General features: G+C 37.2%; 1 protein-coding gene across 10 annotated transcripts in view; it reads right to left on the bottom strand.

The window, feature by feature from the left end:
* SHISAL1 (shisa like 1) overlaps positions 1-21,383 on the bottom strand; it is a 196,622-nt gene that overhangs the window by 47,140 nt on the left and 128,099 nt on the right. For 9 of the 10 annotated variants that reach the window (XM_030040852.2, XM_030040851.2, XM_030040857.2 and 6 more), the window contains one exon: positions 430-528. In XM_030040852.2, coding sequence (XP_029896712.1) covers positions 430-499 — 70 coding nt within the window. In that variant the 5' untranslated portion in view covers positions 500-528. Of the gene's footprint in view, positions 1-429; positions 529-13,019; positions 13,030-21,383 lie in introns of those variants that run through there. The other variant, XM_030040853.2, reaches the window with a different exon arrangement.

Genomic DNA, 21,383 nt, shown 5'->3' with positions numbered 1-21,383 from the left:
GAATCCTTCACATGCTTACATTCTCTTGCGTGCACATATAAAAACACACAATTGGATCCCGACTTGCTCTGCTTCCAATAGACGGTTATTTAGCTCAATGGTTGGATCGTACGGCAGTCCAGAGCTTGCTTTTTTCTTTTAGATGAGCTGAAAAACTAGCATATCAAAACAGTAGCTTTGTTTCCTTTAAATTTTCAGCCTGCTTTACCATGTCAGTGTCCCACCACCTTTTCCTTCTTAAACTGAATTTTCAACTGCACTTCAAATTCCAGCTTCCAGTTCTTAAATACAAAAACGCTTTATTTACTTTTTGCTCTATTAACAATCTGTTTGACCTTGTTTGTTTTGTAGGAAGCCAGTATTAAATTGCAACTAATTTTTCCCTGTGGCACACATTAGCGAAAGATAAATTCAAAGTATAAAAGTTACCTGCTGACAAGAGTAATGAAAGCAGAACCATCAGCACATTCAAGGACTGTTGACCACAACTTGTCATCATTGGCTTTCATTGGTCCATTAGAGAATTACCTGTTTGACAAGATGCAACATCATGGTTAAGTGTCTGTTTCATCTCACTTGCATTGTTCAAACTTTTACTTCCCCACAAAGCTTTAGTAAAATGAGATGGCTTCACACAATAAGGAAAAAAAACCAAAACCAGTCATGCTTCTTTCTGGATTTAGAAGTTAAATAAATTCTCCTTTTATGATTTCGTAAAAATTCCCTTCTAATTTCACCATGAATGTATACAGCTATTTACATACTTTTGATTAACCCAGAGTAGAGATGAATCATATAAAGTCTTTATTGGATATTCACACCTCCCCTGTGATCTACATTCAGCGAAACTGTGCTTATTTTACTGTCAAAAGAATGGGCTGGTATACTATGCCTATAAGGATATAAACAATATAAAAATAAATTGGCTGCTTTGAAAGTCAATCTGTTTTACCCCATTAGAGGGTGCAGTGGTTCAGAAAGTGGGTCGAGCAACTGAGATGGTTGGAAACATTTGAAAAAAATGTGTTTTCATTACAATCAGAGCATTTCACGGGACTTTTATTTCTTGTTTTCCTAGAAATGATGGTGAGATGTGATGCAGTTTGGCTGGCAGTCATCATAAAAAGGCTATCCTAGTTTTTTGCAGAACAGCCCCACAACTGGGTGAGCCCAAATCCATCCTTATATCTACATGGATTCGACGTCACCAGCTGCACGTTCTACAGCTCTAGCAGAGACTCTGTCCCAGTGCAAGTGTTGTCATCAACATCAGTAGGAACGTCTGGTACCCTATGCTGTTGTCCCTGCTAATGCAAACTAATGCTGGACATATAAGGTCTTCAGCATCCTGAACTCACGTTGACATTAGAGAATAATAAAGAGGTAGCTTACTGGTTTGTACAACAACACTGGGAGCTTGGGCTATAAACCAGAAAGCCTAGATGGTACTACTGAAAGCTGGTAGGGCGAGTCTAATTCTTGGGTTGTTAAAAAAATTGTTCTAAGATGTTTATAAAGAAGCAACTTGGAAAAAAGAAAGGAAAATGGCAATTTATGTGAAAAATTACACTGCTGCTGACAGCTTAAGAGCAACATGATGCCAAATGCTTATGAAATTAGTGCTGTATCATAAATACTAGGTAGTTTACTAATAGGTGTCTACTACAATCTACTGAATCAAATGAAAATCCCAAGACAATTGCACCTGTATGGTACAAAATGGAAGGCAGTGAAAATCAACATTATCATGAATAACTAAATTCTGAGTAACATATGTGGGCACAGGAGGGGAGAGACAGTGCTATCTACGAAGTGTTTAGAGACAAAAGATTTCTCGCTAACAAAAAATGCTGTGTCTGGCACAAGCAGATTCTCTAAGAAGTCATCTTAGCATATGAAAAACAACAGATCACAAACCTAAAAATCAGTGTAACTTTTGTACAAGAAATCACGATAGTTTATACTGTTACCTGCAAGCATGATTAACATCCAAACCACTGTATTTGTAGCTTTAAAATAAGTCAGTTCTTCCAAGGGGAAAATAATTAAAACTATAACACGGAGGTGGTGGGGGGAGGGGGAGTGCAGAAAACTATGAACGTTTATTAAGAATATTTCTCTAAGCATCAATCTTGTTTGGAAAATCCACCACCTTTTTTTTCAGAAGGAATATCATATAAACTAAAACACCAAGCAAATTTAAAGTTAGAATTGCATAAAAAAGAATAATACTGAAAATAAGCCAGAAGTTAAGAATGTAGGATTTTGATCAAGAAAAACAGATACAAAGAACAAGCTATTGCCAATATTGTTAGGAATAAAAGGAGTAAGATTTTTTCCTGAGTAAACCAAAGCTGCAGGAATTCTGATAGTGATTCATTACTAGAGGGAAATCGTGGCTTTAGTAACAGTTAATTAAAAAGAGATCAATAAGCATTTCTGTTGTGTATCTGGGAAGAGACAGATGTTTGGTATAGCTGAGACTATTAAATATTTCCATATCAAAGCTAATTTAGGATGACATTAATGAGTTGATACTAAGGTTCATAATGTGATATTTGCGATTCTGTGTAATTTGTATCCAGTTATTTTAGAAGAGCTGGCTAGGGGACATATATATCCTTTTTCCAGTTCGTTGGGAAACTATGGCAGCTTTCAGAGGACCTGAAGAAACCTAAGGACATTTTTAGAAGTAAATGAGATAATTCAGGTAATTACAAACTTGTGAACATGATGCGGATCTAGAGAAAGTTAATGGAATGGTTAATATAGAATCCAATTAATAAATAATTAAGGAGAGTAATATAACTAATGCATATCATTGTGGGCTTATGGTAAAGTACATTTTATTTCTCTCAGTGTTGTTGTTGATGAAGGTAGCATAAAGTATCTTATTTAGTAGCATGCAACTTGACCAGGTAGTGAGAATGATTGTGGGGGGGGGAAGCGTATTAGTTATGGAAGACTAACTCAGACTGGAAGTAAGATGCACATTTTCTGAAAAGTTCAGTCTTGCTAGTAATTAAGTACGTACAGCCTCACTGGTAATTTTTTAATCAGTACTGTATGTAGAAATCTAGAAGCCTTTCAGGGAGGGGAAGATTTATTCAATTATGTCCAATAGAATTGGCAACAATGAAATTGGCACTTTAATCCAAGTCTTGTGATGCCTGCATTTTATTCAGTGCCAGCTGGGAAGATCAGAGCGAGAGACTAAAACACTAGAGCCACACATCAAAGGCCAGGAGAGCAGCAGAATCTGTGTAGATGTATAAATATATACATATTTGTGATGACAGGGAAATGCTCAGATTTTTAATGACTGCTTCAGTGATCATTAAACTGAGTATGACCATTTTTAGGTGGACAGAGATAGAACTAACCATTCACTACTTCACCATTTTGCATTTTTTTTTTACATGCTGTTGTCTGACTAAAGCAGTCATATTTAGTGCAGTATCGTGAGGATGTCTCTGAGCTATTAGAGCTCAATCAGACAGGTGGAAGAGCTGGGCAGAACAGGTAGCTCGCTAAAAGAAAGTGCCTAGATCATACAAAATATTTCCTAATACTAGGCCACAGAATAGAGATGATAGAAACGTAGTAATTAGCAGTGATCTAGCTGAATAATTTTTTATGATTATTATTAGTCAAGACTGACAGGGCACTTTAAAATTAGAGAATTACATTTGAAGGAAAGAGGAAAGGTAGATTTGGTTGTAGGTTTTGTTTGTTTTTTTTTTTAATGAAATTCGAGGGCCTGGAGGCTAAGAGATTAGGTTTTCTTTTCTAGTTCTGTAAATCAGCGATTGGAAGGGTGGTCTAATGCACCAATTTTAATTTTTAATGCACCATTTTAAGCTTATTTGTGGTCACCGTCGAGGGAAGGAGAATGCCCATCCTTTTCCATATCCTTTGAGATTCCTAGCCTCACACCACCCTGCTCCGTTCTGCTAGCAATCACAAGTATCTCTGCAGCTACATCATAAAGTAGACTAAAGAAATGGTTGAGGAATCACTGGTTTAGAGGCTTTCTTTTTGCTCTGCTTTTCAACACGTCTACTGTGAAGTAGAAAAATTGGTCCTTACTCATGTTTTTTAAGTGCTTTGCTATCTTTTCATGAAATATGGATTATGTTAGGACTACTGCTTTCCCTTGCAGAAGATGCAACAATGAATGATTCAAAGACAGCAACATTCAAAGGAAAGATGCTGTGATGTTATGATCAAGGAGAACAGACATTAATATGAGACTCAGCAGGCGGGTGGCTTTTTGTTTCTGCTGACAAAGGGTCTGCAATTGCACTCTAACTTCCGATCTCCCCACCGCTACAGAAACGGAACTCATTTGCCTTTAACCTCCCTCCTCACCATGGACTTTAGATGCGGGGACCAGATACACGTATCAGTCATTACGCCAGACTTTACTTTTTACTTACACACCATGACGTTTTAGCTCTTACTCTGCTGCTACGTACATTGCTTTGGTTACATACATTGCTTCGGTTATCCTTATAGTTTTATCTAGCTGTCTTTTCTTGAAGGGAATCAGTGAATCATTGGAAAGAAAAGCTGCCAAGAGAAATAACCATTTCATGTGGCAAGATTTTTATGTAGAAATAATTTTCCCCTCACTTTGAAGGAAAAGAAAAGCTATGTTTAGAAGAGATGTTTGAAAAACATTGCACATCTTGCATTTTTCAGTTATTAGAAAGAACAAAAGGAGTTAGCAAGAGAATTTATTAAATACATCAGCACTCACAAGTTAGCTCTCTGTATAGGATAACAGAAAATAAGGTGATTCAAGAGGTCATTTAATCCACCTTTCTGTCACAGGATTAAGTACCTCTAAACCATTCTTAGCAGAAGTTCACAGAATCTCCACCACCAGACGGGTTTTCCAGCCTTCTCAGGCAATTCACTTCCACTGTTCCTCTAACCTCATGGCTAGAAAGGTTTTCCTATGTCTAACTTGCAGCTCCTTTGCTTTGATTCAAGCCCATCCTATCCCCAGTGGAGCTGGAGAACGACTTAACTATAGCTACATTGATTACACCTCTCTTTGCAACAGTCTTTAATTAATACATACCAAAAGTGCTATATCTTCACTCAGCCTTTTCTTAAGCCAACAACTTCCACTTCTTACAATCTTTGTTAAAAAACATATTTGCTATACCTCCTATACCTCCTCTTAAATCTGGCTGTACACTTTATGGCAAGGTGGTACATGTAACTGCAGTGTCGTTTTCAGTTTCAGTTGTTTAATTTTCTTAGTGCCCAGAAGGTCCTAATAAATACCACAATAGCTGCCAACTCTTCCGAGGTAAATAAAAATACCGCATTACAAAAGTGCAGAGCCATAGAGCTTCTGCTGATTCTCATAGTGAATCAAAAGGTACATAGGTATATCACTGTTATACCCAGAAAGGCACATCTACATACAGACGTAACTATATAGGTAAAAACATACCACCACATGTGACGTAACTGAGGATGACTCCCTCTTTTCACGCTAACGCCCAGCAGGCCTTCCAGTCTTGGTGGGCACCAGGGACCTGGCCCTGGGAAATCACGCCACAGCAGCAGCTGCAGCGATGAGCTTCCTTCCACTTCCTCCTCCGTTCTCCTGGGACACGGTCATCTTCCACAGTTATGATTAAATGATACCTAGAAAAGCTCTGATTTCCATAATCTCTTATTCCCCAGTCTCCTCCTGGAAAACACCCTCACTAACCTCAGAGGTGTATTAGCTTTGCTGCACTTCCTACATTGTTGGGACGAGGCGGATCACCAGCAGGGAAATGACCTCTTCTCAACCTATTTGCTCGTGTGAAGACGACAGACAACACCGGTTGCACTGTGGCAGCAGTAAGGGCATGAATAATGTGGCCGACACAATCACAGTGGTTGAGAAAGCTGTTTAAAATTAGATTGAAAAGAGAAGGCTGTGATCCAATCCTAACTTCTAGTCCAGCTCTGTTCACTTCTCACGTTAAAATAGGCTTAAAAATGCATCTAGTATGAGTTAATGAATGCTATTACAGTGAAATTACAGTCTTTGTAAAAAGGCAGCAATGTAACCGGTGTGAAAGAAAACCTGATTATTAAGAAAACGTGGTTTCACAATGCGATAACCTCAAGAAAATGTTTATGAAAAACAGACATTAGTTTTCAGTTGACAGTTGTCTTACCTGAAATGATTGAAACAACCTATGAAAAGGAACTGCTGGTAGAAAACCTTTTGAATTATAGTGCAGCATTAACATTACTCAGTGTCTCTCCTAAAAACATCTTACTACACATATGCTTGAAGTTAAGCATGCGTGAGTCCGCACAACTGCAGATAAAGCATTACAGTTAGGGGTTTAGTATTGCTAAAGATGAGCAAATTTATATTAAACTAACTTGATCATGAAATTCTTTCCCTTTATAATTTTTAAAACTGAAAATATGAACTACTTTATTTTATTTCACCCCTATGTTTATTATTTCCCCCAGCTATCCTCCACACAGAGACGACATGCATGAGTCCTAAAAAATAAAGCTATTAAGTACAGCCTGAAGACCGTCTTGTGAATGTCAAGCAGTCTATAGCTGTTATTCATAAGACAAGGCCAAGAAACCTGTACGTGCTACAACTGTTAAGGCCGCTCATTCATCTCCTGCCTCTTTCACCCCTTTCCCTTTTCACCGACACATTTAGTCAGCCATTGTGACCTGTCCTACACCTACATCCTGAGACACATCATACGCTTGCAAGTTGGAAATGGATTTTAGCAGTTCCTACCCTGACTACGCAGTACATTGCACAGTAGAATCTGATACAGAAGTTAAAGTATTCCTTTATTACAAGATAATTAATTTTAGAGAATCAGTGGTACATTCAGACCTTTTAATCACAAAATTGAACTGATGAGAAACTTCCCTAAGATAGCACAAAATCTTTATTGACAGCCAAATTCCTCTCTCCATAGCAAAACTAAAGATATTAAAGATACTACTATAATGTAGCTGTAGTGCAAATAAGCTTCAGATAATCAATTTCTTGGTGCAATTCATTATGTATTTCCATTTAGCAGGATATTTGATGTCCTGGATTTATTGCTGAGGAAGGTCAGAAAATTTTAAATTGTCATCTGTCCTACAACTGGCCCTTCACTGTATATGGTCTCATTTTGGGGAAAAATACCTAAATTACTTTGGCGAGACAGTCAGCTATGTAAAAATAACAGCTGCAGTTGCAATGATGTACTGACACTGATAACTAACTTCAGCTACAAGTTAGTGGCAACTTTCTCACTTTCATAGCAAAATTCCTTCCGCAGACAAGAGCTACAACCTTTCCTAATGCTCTGAACACCACTTAGCTTTGTTAAGAGACTGAAATATTCATATATTCTCATTTGCATGTACTGTATCAGCATGAGTGTAGGCAGCTGACAAAGATTTGTTGTAGTCATCCAGAATTCTTACTTTTAATGAACTAAACTCATTTTGGATATGTACCCGGGTTATTGAGTCAAACAAGCAGCTGAGTGATTTTGTGCAACCAACTTCTAAGATTAGCCACCTGTGTGAGCTGAAACAAGTGCTTCATTTATCAATTAATAAATAAATCTAGTGAGATGAAACTATCGAGTCTGGTCTATTAATGGAACAAAGTAATCCAAAACAACTGAATTTTGACTCTGAAATTACGAATGCTCTTGGTCTCCCATGAGGCAGAAATTATAAAGAAACATACACAGTTTTGTAATAATTTTCTAAAAGAGCCTGAGAGCAGGACAGGATTAATTTTAAAGTGATTACAAATCTCTATTGTTAATCGAGTTATCATTTCAGCTTTTAAGAAATTAAAAGCTCTTCTCTAGGGAAACTTAAGCTTGTGTTTTTGAGCTACTTTCAGTACAGAACCAGAGCAAAAGTACTTTAAATTTAAAATATTACAATTTCCAAGTCTTAAATTAATAATGTAGATTCTACTAGTTTATTGGAAACAGTTTGTCCCTGTAATTTTAAAGATGTTATTGAGAAATAAAAGAAGTTATGAAGGTAAGATTAGAAGTTTTATAACAGGCATGTTTTAAAAATATCCCAAATCTAATAGACAAATATCACTCATCTCTGTATTACAGCATAGCTCTAAAACCTGAGAATATCTGTTTCTATAAACATGGCAGTAAACCTGCTAGTGTATCTGTATTATCCATTTGAGAAAAAAGTAATACATCAACAATTTATCTAGTGAAAAATAAGCGTGACTAAATTTTTGGTTTCACCAATATGTTGTCAACTGTATATATACAGAATTTAAGAACTACCTATAGTCTCTATGGGAACATTTGATAGATTTTCCTTTCAAAATGGCCTCTTCTGAAAAATAAACCTTCCTGTGAACAGTCTATTGACATCTAAGTTTTATTTCATTCTCACATTCTTGAACATCGTTAATCATTATTTGTATCTAAACAGATTGGTTTCTAACCTTCTGTCAGTCTAGGTTTGTAAAACGGTTTCAAAAATTATTTTGCTCAAAAGTAAAAAAAATGAGAGTAAGTTAAGCAAAAGTTAAAGTGGGCTCAGAATAAAGGATTAATTCGAACATGTCAAGTTCAAAGGAATTCAGAATTCTCATGAATATTTTTTTCCTCTTTCCATCAACTTTAGAAAGGATGTTTCCTTTTACAAATACAAATTATTACTCCATTCCTTTAGAATCTAATTAAACATTCCAAGCCCCTGTATGGGTACCAAGTTGTACTTTAACTCTGGCCAACCACTAGGCATCAATCCTTGCAAAGTTATTACCTTAAGCATGCCCTGTCTTACAGCACTAGAGCTAGTCCTTTCTAAAAGGCTCCAAAATGGTTCTCTGGCCAGCACGTATTGAAATGATAACTCGTGTTCCTGCTCAAAAATGTCACTATGCTATTTAACACATTTTAAAACCAGGACACATTGCAATGGGAAAACCAGCTAATTTTGCTGGCACAGTTAGCTAAGTCAGGAAAGGGTGCAATCCCTGATTAATGTAGCAGTGCTGGAAGAAGCTGCCAGTTGTGGTTAAACTAGCAAAAATACTTTTTTTTTTCCCCTCATGAGGATCATTTTACTATGCCAACACAACGTGTAGCTTATCTGACATAGATGGATCTGTACTACAAGTATTTTGGCAATGTTATTCCAACTTTCCTAAGAAAAACATCTCAACGTGCACTGCAAGCCAGTTCTAAATGTGAAAGGAAAGCACACTAGCTGTCCTAGCGCAGACCTACATGGAGGCGTGTCTACCCTGTGAAGAAACACAGGTTGCTTCCAGTATTTAAGTTCGTTCGTCTAGAACCAGCTCAGCTGTCTTTATACTACAGAGTAGTACTTATATACCCCTACTGCTGGCAGCAACAAGGCTTATGAGAAACAAAATGACCCAGGTAATCACCTGGGATGAACTGGCAAAATTCTGCACTTAATCTACCGTGTCTGTGTGTGTGGTGGTGGTGGTTCTGGGATGGGTGGGCTCTTCTACGCATTTGTTCAAAGGGCAAGACTTCTTCACTTCTGAAATCTGAAACTAGCCATCCGTGTTCCCTTAAGAGGCAAATAACTGTTTGGATTCCAGGAAACGTTTTGGACAGATCTTGCTCACCCTCTTGTTAAAGATAATGATGAAAAACACCCATCGGGGTAAACTGAGAAAGAACTGGCCTTCCTCCTTTAACATCTGCAATGGTATATTCAAATGTTTCATATACTGAAATGTTTCTCAGTAACATCACAAATGAAGGCTGTTCTTAAAGCAGACTAGAACAGGATAAGGAGCTGTCACTGTACCAGCTACGGAAAAAGGAAACTGTGTGGGAGCCTTGAACCAACAAGTGTTGGAAAAAACTGTACGGTGAAGATGGGAGTAACCTCCTTTCACCTGTTCTTTTGCCTCATTCCTCTTAAAACACACCAGCCTCACAGTGCAGCAGAAAATGCTGTTTTTCACTGCTATACACTTAAAGAATACATTAAAAAGCTGGTTTTAAGAGCAGTACATGCCTGTGCTACTGCAGCCATCCTAGCTCATAGGCATTCTAATTAAAAAAACTAAATTTGAGCCCCAGGAACACTGAATTGTTAACAAGGACTTCATTTTGAAAGTTACAAGGCAGCAGAACCAAGAAAAATGGTAGTGAATCCTTTGTCCTCTCCTCTTAGGCAGAAATACTTGCAGGACAAAAGAAAGGACAATTTTTAGTAGTCAGAACAGCAGGTGTGGAGGTTGCCAAGCAGAAGGAAAAAAGGCATGCAGAGCAACAGAAAAGTGGCTTTCAACAATTTTTTTTTTCTTTTTAGCATGCATTTTTGGAACTGAAAAAACAGGTAAAACAAAGCTGTGCTGCTGGTGGTGACAACACAGGCCCAACCTCTGTTTCACGTCCTTTGTTTTACAGAATGTAAAAAGTGCTTATTTTATGTATAGGTTGGGGTTTCTGCAGATTTTTTGCTGTGCACAGAGGTAGGTGCGAGAGAAGCTACTTGAAAAGACTTGTATAGAATTCCACAGAAATCCTGTTTCTTGACCTCACACGGATCAAGCATTGAATACCCCCTCCCCATTGAACCCAGTGAAGTTGAGCAAAAATACAGGAAGGTACCAGAAGCACTAACAGCAGATTGAAACCACAATTCATTTAGAAGTGGCTTCCTTTGTTTAATATTTATTTGTATATGCTCAGTGGGCAGGCATACATCATACACACAGAGCGTACTCCTTAGTGTTCCAAGGACTACAAGAGAACCTGTGAAACCTAGTCATGAGCCACTGACGTCAACGCTGTACGTTGCTCCCTACAGCCATGTACCTAAGAAATGGCTTCCACCTGAACACACCTGTCATTTATATGTCTATAATTACAGTAGAACACAGAGAACATCTCTTCTGTACAGAAGAGATGCTGGATGTATAGGCAGGGAAGGAGCGAAGCGAAGCTCACACCTGAAACAGGTTCTGGCACGGTATCCTGGGTCATTCCAGCGCAAACTGGCACCGACTGCATGTGACCTCTAGTAGTTACTAGAATAGCTAACTTTGGCCAAAAATTCCAATACTGATAGGGATTAGTTTTACATTTTTGAACAGTGAATCTTAAAGGCAAAAATTAAATGCCTCAAGAATATAACTGCACTAAATGCCATTAAGAAGACTGATGAATATACTTGGTTTCAATCATGGGGCTAAATCCCGTTGGATCCAGCTGGGTGCAAAATTACGTCACTACCGAAATAAGGTTTTGCTGTCAACTATACTTGAAACACAATTTCACCTCTGCTCAGTAGATGTGCAAGTCTGGTAGGAAGTCAATGGGCTCACACTACATACTGGAGACTGTAGAACAATCACCCAAAACCAGTAAATGACCCTGAACGCAGGTTCATGACAACAAAGCAACCGGCTGAGGAATTACCACCCTTGTGGATGTGTCAGCCCCTGAGCTGACAATTGTGCTCTACCATGGGAAACAAAGTCTTCCTAAAAAAACATTTACCCCTCTTTCTGTAAGCCAGTATTATGTTTCTAGTTTCAGCATCCTTCTAAATCCAACTTACCTCAGCATGCACTAACAGTAAGCACCTTATAACTTGCAGATGGAAAGTACACTGAGTCATGCATAAAATAAGCATGACCCAGCCATGTATTTTTATTCAGCTCAATTGGTTTATGCTATGTAAGCTTCCTCTACATAGAGAAGGGCATTTATTTCTGCATCTTGTGCAAAGTAACTTTACCATAGTGTTTTGATTAGCTCCTTAGCTAACTTATAATTAAGTTTCAGGGTAAAATACCAGCTTTACTGAGGTCAGTGGGAGTTTTGCCTTGAAGTCAACAGCATCAGCTTTTTACATCAGATAATCACATCTGTAGTAACAAACTGCTACTTGTCTTCCGGTTGCAGTACCAATAGTTCCATTTGACAGAACTTTCTGAAAAGGTTCCTCTGACAGCAACATGCATTTCCTATTTACCTTACAGACCAGTATATAGAACATCATCAACAGAACGTATCAAGTCCAAACAATTCATATGTAAGGAAGAAAGTATGGCATTCATCATGTATGTCACACAGCAAAGATACTACCAGCAAGCAATATTGCATTCATGCAGTACATTTCTTCTCCCAGATATTTTAGAGTCTAAACAAATGAAAAAAGACAAGTGGAGAGGTGGTACTATTTCTATTTTACAGAAAAAAACCTGATGCACAGAGCAGTTACAGTCATAAAGGAAGAATACATCAGATTTGAGAACTGTGTATCAAGTTTCTAGGTCTAATGCCTTAAACAGGAAACACTGATTAAAAATGCCATGCTCCTGTGAAAAGTGACCAGGTTAGGGGAAAAGAAAAAAAAAAAAAAAAAAAAAAAAAAAAAAAAAAAAAAAAAACCAAACAGACCCCATACCTATGGGAATATAAACTCACGTCATGTTTAAGTGATTTTCATAAAGTCTACATACAAAAGAGAGCATGGCTAGGTATTTCTGCTGTACCCTATTTAGTAATGGTCAACTCTGAAGTCATTATAAGCCATAGCGATGCCTTCTGTACTAATGAAGTTAGAAAGTGACAGTGAGAAGTCTGACTTACAACTTTCTGACGGGACCCAGATGCCAGCCACTATATCTTTGAGATACTCCTACAAAGCCTCTGACCCAGAGAACTTAAAAGATAATTATTTAACCTGTGTATAATTAAATACACAGCTCAATTTATTGAAAGATTGTGATGAAAGGATACAGGGATACCAATATGACTTTAAACCATCCTTGCAGAAAACAAGCTTATATATCTTTGAAGGGTCACACTTAACCTCTACATTCAGAGATTGTGAGGAACAGGACACAACGAAGCAAAATAGGAATGTTCAGTTTTACAGCACAGGAATTATTTAAAAAATGAGATACTTTGTTTCTGGAAATTCTGGCTGAATAACTGCATTTCCGCTCTGCAATTATACCACATCATATGCATTACCTCATCAAAGTCTATGTAAAGAATCCCTTATTGTCACAGGGAACAGCCTCTCACAGTCTGGTCCCAATGACCCGTTCTTTTGGGTATTTTTAGCAATATGAAATTAGTTACATTTGTTAAGTGACAATTTTATTATCCTGTAATACAGATAGTTTTAGCTATTTTGCTTGAATGGGGAACACAAAACTTATCATAAAACCTGATCATAAAACATATGACAAAAAAAAGCTGGTGCTACAGCTTCTAAGGCAGGGGGGGGGGGGGATGGGACAGAACACACGACAATATGCATGCAAATTTTATGAGCAGAGTATTATTTTGATCCTAGTATCTCAATGCATTTTCAAGGTCAGTTCCCAAAAGTTTTATCTATTGTAACAAATTTTTTTTTGACCCTCTTGTCTAATAAAATTATAATCATTTTGGCAGCCGCCACAGATGTTCATTCTGCAGTGATTTTCTTCTCACTAACCATAAGGCCTTTGATGCCCACTAAGTAATATATTTATCAGTATGGATGAAGTCATATACTCCAGACAATCAGTTGTGTCTTGGGACAGTAAATTACATCCAAAATATACTGAATTATGAAATCCTTAGAACTCAAACGTAGCTGAACTGAATCTAATGGAGTCTGTGAAGAGCAGAGGGGCTTTTTATATTTAGGATTAAGCCACTTCCACTGCAGGTTCCAAACCTGAATTCCAGCCTTCCCGCAAATAAAGAGGTCTGATATGGAGAAAGAAGGATTGAAATCTGCCTTCCTTATTTTACCCGGAATGACAACTCACAGAGACATCTCTGGAAAACTCTGGTGGAAAGATGGCGAATATTTCAAGGGGCAAAGGAGGGGATGAGGTAGAAACTAAGTGACAGTGTAATGGAAGATGGGATCATCCAAGTAAGGAAATAGGAGCCAGATGCAGAAGTGATTTATCTCCTCCCGTATAACCTTATTCTGTTCCTTCCCATCTTCTAGCTGCTTAAATCATGATTTAGTCCCTACAGTCAAAACAGTGGGAATAGAAATGACCAGATGACTTCTGAAGAACCCTTCCTGTTCTTGAATTTTATTCTCCTTGCTAGCTGCCTCTAAAATCCTCCTCTACGTCCTCATCATTTCTAAGTTCATTGACACAGGACCTTTTCCAGCCAAAAACCAAAGTCAGCAGTCCATTCCTCAGCTTCCTTGGTAACCAACTGTCTTCTACACTATTAAACATACTGCTTTGGTTTGTGGTATTTGACCAAAGGTCACATATTACTCTGTATTCTCCTTGTTGTCCTATATTCTCTCTCCAAAAAAATCCTTATCTTGATTAACCCCCTTGCCCTTGAATCCTCATGTTTTAATACCTAGATTTCAACATCAGTTAAAAGGGTAAGCATAGACTGCAGCATGTTTTGGTGTAATTTGTGTCATGTAATTACCATCTGGGATTACTGTCCTATTCAGGCACCACAACAATGGTAAAGGAGGCTTTTCAGCCTTTTCCAAGGCCTTTTGAATAGTCAGTGCATCAGCTGTTGTAGCTACTGTAGGTCTTAAATGTAACCATAAGTCAAACATAATTTTAAATATGTTGTCAAGAAGTTTTGCTTTAAGAAAATAATCTAGATTTGTAGTTATAGCAAAATGTAGCAAATAAACACAGCCCCCCTATAAAGGCTTGCCAAACCAAGGTCTTTCACACAAAGATATAATTTATTCTTATTTAGCATCTTATCCATCCTACACTAATACAATGGAAAAATTTTAATTGTCCTGGCCACAATACTGGAAAAATTTCTCAGCATTGAAATCTTACTGATTACAGGAAATCATCTGCCCAAAGAATGGTTTACATAGTTTTCAAAAGTCAGAATAATACCTTACTCCATGTGCATGAATTTTGAGAGTTTCTACTGCCTCTTCTTTGCAGAGACACACTGTTAACCTTGCTGCCTCATCCTAAAATGCGTATTCATGACAGATTTAAACACAGCAGAAGTGATACATTAGACTAATCACTGGAACTGCAACAGGGTTTGGGTTTTGTTTGGTTTGTTTTTTTCCTTCCAGGTAGCGTTACACCTTGCTACAACTGCTAGAACTTCAGTTTAATCATCCTAGTTTTCTGCTTACTGACCAGTCTGGTAGAACTATCAGATGGTTATACTCCAGGTAGTTAAGTTCAGCTCTGTTCTTTTAAGCCAGTTGTCTAAATTTCTTTCACATGTAGTTTAACTGGTAAGAATTTATACAAGTTCTTGTTCTTAAGAAGTCTTCTTTGAGGAAAAGGGCTGATTTCCTGCTTGTTCATGGTGTAAATCAAAATAGGACATTTTGATTATACTGCATGCACCAAAAATCAAGTTTTATAAACAAGAATAATAATTTATAAAGTCAGCTAAAATTGACTATTTTTAAAAATGAGAAATGTTTCATATTCTAGATGTAGACATTTGAGAACAACAGAAAAAAAAACCCAAAATTTTATTCTAGAAAGATCCAAAAGCTTATCTGCTTTCTCTCTAATTTATTGAGCAAGAGAAATACACATTGTCCTGGGTCAAATGAAACATTCTGTGTTGATTTAACAGTTGTGGGGTTTTCTCCTCCTTGAAAAGGCAAAAAACATTTCTGTTTAACCCTGGTTAATGTCACTCCATTCCTCAGACAATATGCTTTAATTTTTCCATATGGTCACTAACTCAGAAACCTAATTCTAACGCCAACTTCATTACACTGAAGTCAATGGCAAAAGTTTCAATGTAAGAACACAAAATGGAAGTTTTCATTCTTAACAGTAGATTTTTAGAGGTATTTCAGTAGGTTAAAGAGGCTACAGTGAAATTCCTACAGAAAATTTGGCTGTCATATCAGTCGCAGGTCAAATCCAGTTTTTCTTCTGCAGAACAGTCTGCTAGATATTTGAAAGTAGACATGAGCAGAAGTCTGTCTTACAGGTAAATTTCTTCTATATCCCTTTCATTAGAGGCTTACAATGTCCTGAAGAAAAAATTTACTCCTGAAGACTCTTTATGAAATTATCATAACAGTGAATTATTACACAGTTATTTCATTGTTTCTATAAATGTCTGCTCTTCTCTGGAGCTCTTATCAGCATGGCTATCTTTTAGCTCAATGACTTCTATCGATTAGTTGTAAATAAATAGTAAATGCTATTGGACCAGTTTCACAGTCTCTTATTCTTGCATTACAAAAGGGCTGATCTTCTGTCCCTGTACCACTTCTAATTTTGTATGTCCTTTTGCATCCCACCTTCCAATGAACAGTTTCAATCTTTTCAGTATTCTCTCTGGAGCAAGTCTTGTATCACTTGTCATGTGAGAAATATGGGAGAAACTCAAGAGTCCTTGATTAGGAAGCTAGAATTATCTTTTAATAAGGCCTGGATCAGAATGCTTATTTCAAAGATGCACTTTGAAAATGAAAGAGTATTGAAACACCAATTAATTTGAAGAAGGAAATGGCTTCAAAACATTTTAGATTAGACTGATGTTTACATAGCTTAAAAGTTGTGTTTTCTTTGAGAAGGTACATCACAGTAGCTCAGAAACCCTACAAATTACAAACACCATCCAGTGAATAACAGAAAGTCAGTTTAAAGGAGGCCTTGTTCTTAACCTGATATACTTCTAGCTAAAAGCTATTTACTCTCGCAGGATGCTTTTGGGTCATATATTTTTATTTCCCCCACTACTGTCTTTATCTCAATTGTATACTGAAAATGCCAAACGAAAAGGGCAAAACTGCAATTTCTTCTTGCTCATAAGCTCTAAGTATAGCAGCTTCTGAAGGCAATTTTGAACAGATGAATTTCCAAAGCAAGTCACGCAATTCATCATCTTGCTCATAAGTAATTAACAGTAATTGAGAAGGCCACTGTAACTTACAGAAACCTCTCTCAGTTTAAAAAGAAAACTCACCTTGAACTACGGCATCGATGAAGAAAGAATTTAAGAAAAATCACACTTAGGAAGACACTTCTCAGTTAATCAGGCTTGCAGCTTGAAACTGCAACACTGTGGGCACCGAGTTCCACTTAATCCTTCACAGAAAGGTTCATAACCAGGCAAGGCATCTGCACTGTAACTGCCTTCCAATGTCATAAACCTTGTCACAATGGGGCTCTTCAAATAAAGACTACTGCAAAATACGCTCAGAGATGAGACCAAAGTTCATCTGAAGAAGTGATAATCTTCACGGAAGTCAAGAGGTAGCAACCAGAACTTAAACATCCATCCTTCCTTACAGGGCACAGTCATTTGATAATTAATAAACATAAAAGTTGCAAAAAGCACACATCTAAGAATCGCTGATGCATACGAAAGAGTAAGCCTATTTGTTTATCTAGTAGAAAAATACCTGGGATCTTCAAGTAGATAAAGCAAGCCATAGAGAAATCTGGAAGGCATTGTTTGTTAAAGTAAGCAGAAAGGAAAATTGGCTAGGAATGAAGACGAATATGACAATTAATGTTTACAACCCAACAAGCAATGAGAAAAGCCAAAGCAGCCACATATGTGATAGCAGTACATAGACTTCTGAACTAAAGGTCTCTGACTGACTGCTAAATGCGTGCAATACAAGACAAATAGATGCACTTAAGAAGAGACCTGTGGGGATATCAGCTCAATGAACTTGAAACAAGCTGTTAATAAAGTACTGTCTCAATTGCAAATGTATAAGACAGCCAGTTCAGAAGAATATCCACGTGAAGAGCTAACAAAGCATTTGCAATTAAAATAATTCATTTAAAAATACAGGCAGTCGCATTAGTGTGACTACCCACAGACATTTTCAAATTTTCTGTGGGAACAGTGATCAGCATGTTTTTTGAAAGCCAGTATTACTATTAAAACGGCAGATCTCCCACAGAAGTACATACACAAGGTTTCAGAGCAAGTCAGTGCTTGAAAGTGCTGCCAGTTAACCCGAGGCAAGTGTTTGGGTTCTGTTGTTTGTCTTACAGGTGGAGGAGAACAAGAGCCAACTGAATTCAGCCTTACTCAGCATACGAGCATGTCAGTGGGTCACTGAAACTACTCACACAGAGCAAACTTCAGTACCGCCGGGAACATTAGCGAAAACTTCCATCTTGGTCTCATAACAAGGGAGAAGCATCCCAATCATCCATCTTTTCTCCAGGCAGGCTTCCCATTGTCGTAATAAGCTACCAGCTAGCAGGAAAGCAGTATTTCCAAGAAGACAGAAAAACAGACTAGGTACATGGTACATGAAAACACAAACCCCTTGAACATCGGGTTCTCCTGCAGCACGTCTTCTGGCCAAAAATGTAGGTCTTCCAGCATGCGAGGAAGCTGCTGGCAAAGCACGAGCAGAGGTAGACAAAGGAAAATATGTGTGCGTGTCTGTGTATTTAAGAGAGAGAATGCAATGCAAGAAGTCTAAAAGTAATCTGGTTTTATTACAAGCAGTTACATAGTGGGCACTGCAGCAAAAGCATTTCCACTATAATGGATCTATCAACCTGTCAACACTACCCCGTGGCACCTAATTAGCCTGCTACTTTTTTTATCCACCTTGCATCATATTTCAATTTGCCTTTGTAGTTGGAGCATGAAAAACGTTCTGGAAAGGCTTGTTGTACCCTAAGAAAAAAAAAATCGTGAGCCTTAAGTATTTATATTATAACACATATATTTATGTCACTAAAAGCCGGACTAAAGCTTATTTGCTTTTAATAAAATTTATTATTGAAAATAAAAACTCTTTGTATATTGTGTATAATTCACATTGTTCTGTCATGCAAACACATTGTTCAGATTGTTCATTCGTATGAAGATAAACACGTTTATTCTCCCATTTGCTCAGTGGTATGAGACAATTAATGCACTCTAAAACTACTCATAATATAACTCAAAAAATTAATACTTCAATCCTTCAGAACTTCCTTGCTGGAAAAAGGTAATCAGATAATTAAAGCAAGCTGTTTTTCATCAGGAAAATCAGCAGTTTTACAACACAAAATAACCACTGGTGCAAACATTAATAGTTTCTCCACTGTTACAAACCTTACTCAGTTTGAAAGCATGCATACAGATCATTTCCATATATTTAAGCACAGTCTGCAGACAGCATCTAACAGCCTCGAGTGGTACTCTCTCTTTTTCAGCTATGCACAGGCTGAAAATCTATCCAGTTGCTTCAGCGCTCCATGACACACTAACAACTTAGGTCTCAAGTGTGATAATCAAGCATAACAGAAATATGTAACAACCACTCCAATGTTGACATGTCATTGTAAGCACATGCTCTCTCCCCTATACAAGTACAGTTCTGTCACAGTATGGCAATACATGAGTATCAATGCAATCTGCTTGGTTCAGGGTTTGCAGAGAGCCAGATTGAAAAAAAAAAAAAAAAAAAAAAAAAAAAATCAAAGATCCTACTTCTCTTAATGGACTTGGACCTTTTTGATGTCTCACTCTTTTAAGAATAAGGTTTTTAAAGACAAAAATTATTCTGTCATTAATTACAAGCAGCATGACTTCTCTTCAAACACTAGGAAGTTTTACTTCTGGAGAACAAGTGATGTGAAAGTGATTTCCCCCCTGTTATTTGAAAGATTTCTGTAGCATTTTCAGACAATGTATTTTCAGGCATTCATCTTAAATGGCAAGGAATATTCTTGGATATCAATATTCTTTTTCTTCTGAAGTATTTCTGAAGGTTTTTTAAATCTGACAGGTATATTCATACTGCCTTAACAAAAAGACTCCCCATTTGTGTGTAGCAGCTTGACTTTCACCCTTTGAATTCTGCAAAGTCATCACTATGCCAGTCCTTTTGGTCACCAAGAAGGATTCTATATTGGAGAAAGTCTGAATAATCCATATGTAAGCAACATGTGGGAGCAGAAACGGATGCCAAAGATTTCAAAACATTCTTGGTTTTAATTTAATTACAGAAAACTTGCCTCTAAAAGTTTATTGTTACACGTCCTTCACAATGCAATGGAAATGGCATTTCAGGCTTCCCTGCTTTAACATTTGTCCTCAGTTGCTTGTGCTAAAATGACTGAAAATTATGTGATAGCTATGATGCGACACACGAGATACAATACATACGATATACGAGATACACAATACATATGGCACATATGACATAAGGCACATATGACATATGATACGTGATATAATACACATGATGTGATATATGAGAAGATAGATGAGATAAGATATGATATGATATAACAGGACCTTCTTTTTTGATAGATCCTCATGAGATTAGTCAGATTCCACCAGAGTAACCTCTCCTGTTATCTGGACTTCTTGTGTATTCAAAGAAGGGCACAGAACAGGTTTAAAAAAACAGGAGTGAGTCAGAACGTTGTGCAGTCCTGAACCTTGAATGACCAGCAAAGCAATGATTTTCATTACCACAATGCACACTGTGTGTTCAGTGTAATAAAAACTTTAAATATTGGTGAGTTCATGAAGGTGTTTCCACTTAATAGCTTGATCTTTTGGAATCTCCCTGAATTAAGCTAGAAATCATAGTACATTGTCTCAAGCTGCTAAATGTGACAAACCAGCTTTTCAAACCCACTAAAATGTTTTAAAACCTTTTTGCAAAAGGCTTTTTACTGTCTTTCAGTAAAAAATCACCTATTAACTATGCCGAAACATAGTATACTACATAAATGGAAACAAGAAACTTCTATGAAATAGGATATTAATAAAAATGAAGAGTGAGAAGATGGACCAATGACTGAGAAAGTCTCTTAGCAACAAGGTACAGGAATGAAAAGGGTGCTGCACATATGAAGCAAATTTATGCAAAACTCAGGCTAGAGTCCAACTGAATAAGTATCTATCTTCAGGTAATAAAAGCATATTTATTTCAGATGTTTAGGAAAGCATACTTAGTTAAAAATGTTAGCATTTACTTACTACTGGTAACTGGAGTACCAGGTACGGGGAAGGTGTTTTTGAACACTGTAATGGTTAAAAGAGTTTTCTGTCCTAAATACACTTTGAAACTAAAACCAGTAGTGCAGAATGAAAATTCAAAGCCTGTTCCAATTCTTTCAAGAATCAATGCAGCTAAGGAAGGACTTAAGTGAAAACAACAGGAATAGTATTCTTTATTTCAATAGTAATCGTCGCATAATACTTCATTATTGAGCAATGTTTTAAGTCACTTTACAAACTACCCAAAAAGAACAATTCCTTCAGCACTTGAAACAGTCAGTTTTGTTACCCAGCATCTCAGATCCAAATGACTCTGCTAATGTGGGCTAAAATGAAGCAGACATCTAGTTAATTGGTACCATGCAACGGGCACCTTTGCGTGATTTTCACTGACTCATATCCCCTCTCCCCAGTCTCCCA

This window comes from Aquila chrysaetos, chromosome 17, assembly GCF_900496995.4.
Source record: "Aquila chrysaetos chrysaetos chromosome 17, bAquChr1.4, whole genome shotgun sequence".
Taxonomy (NCBI): Eukaryota; Metazoa; Chordata; class Aves; order Accipitriformes; family Accipitridae; genus Aquila; species Aquila chrysaetos.
This window is presented reverse-complemented; position numbering and strand designations above follow the sequence as displayed.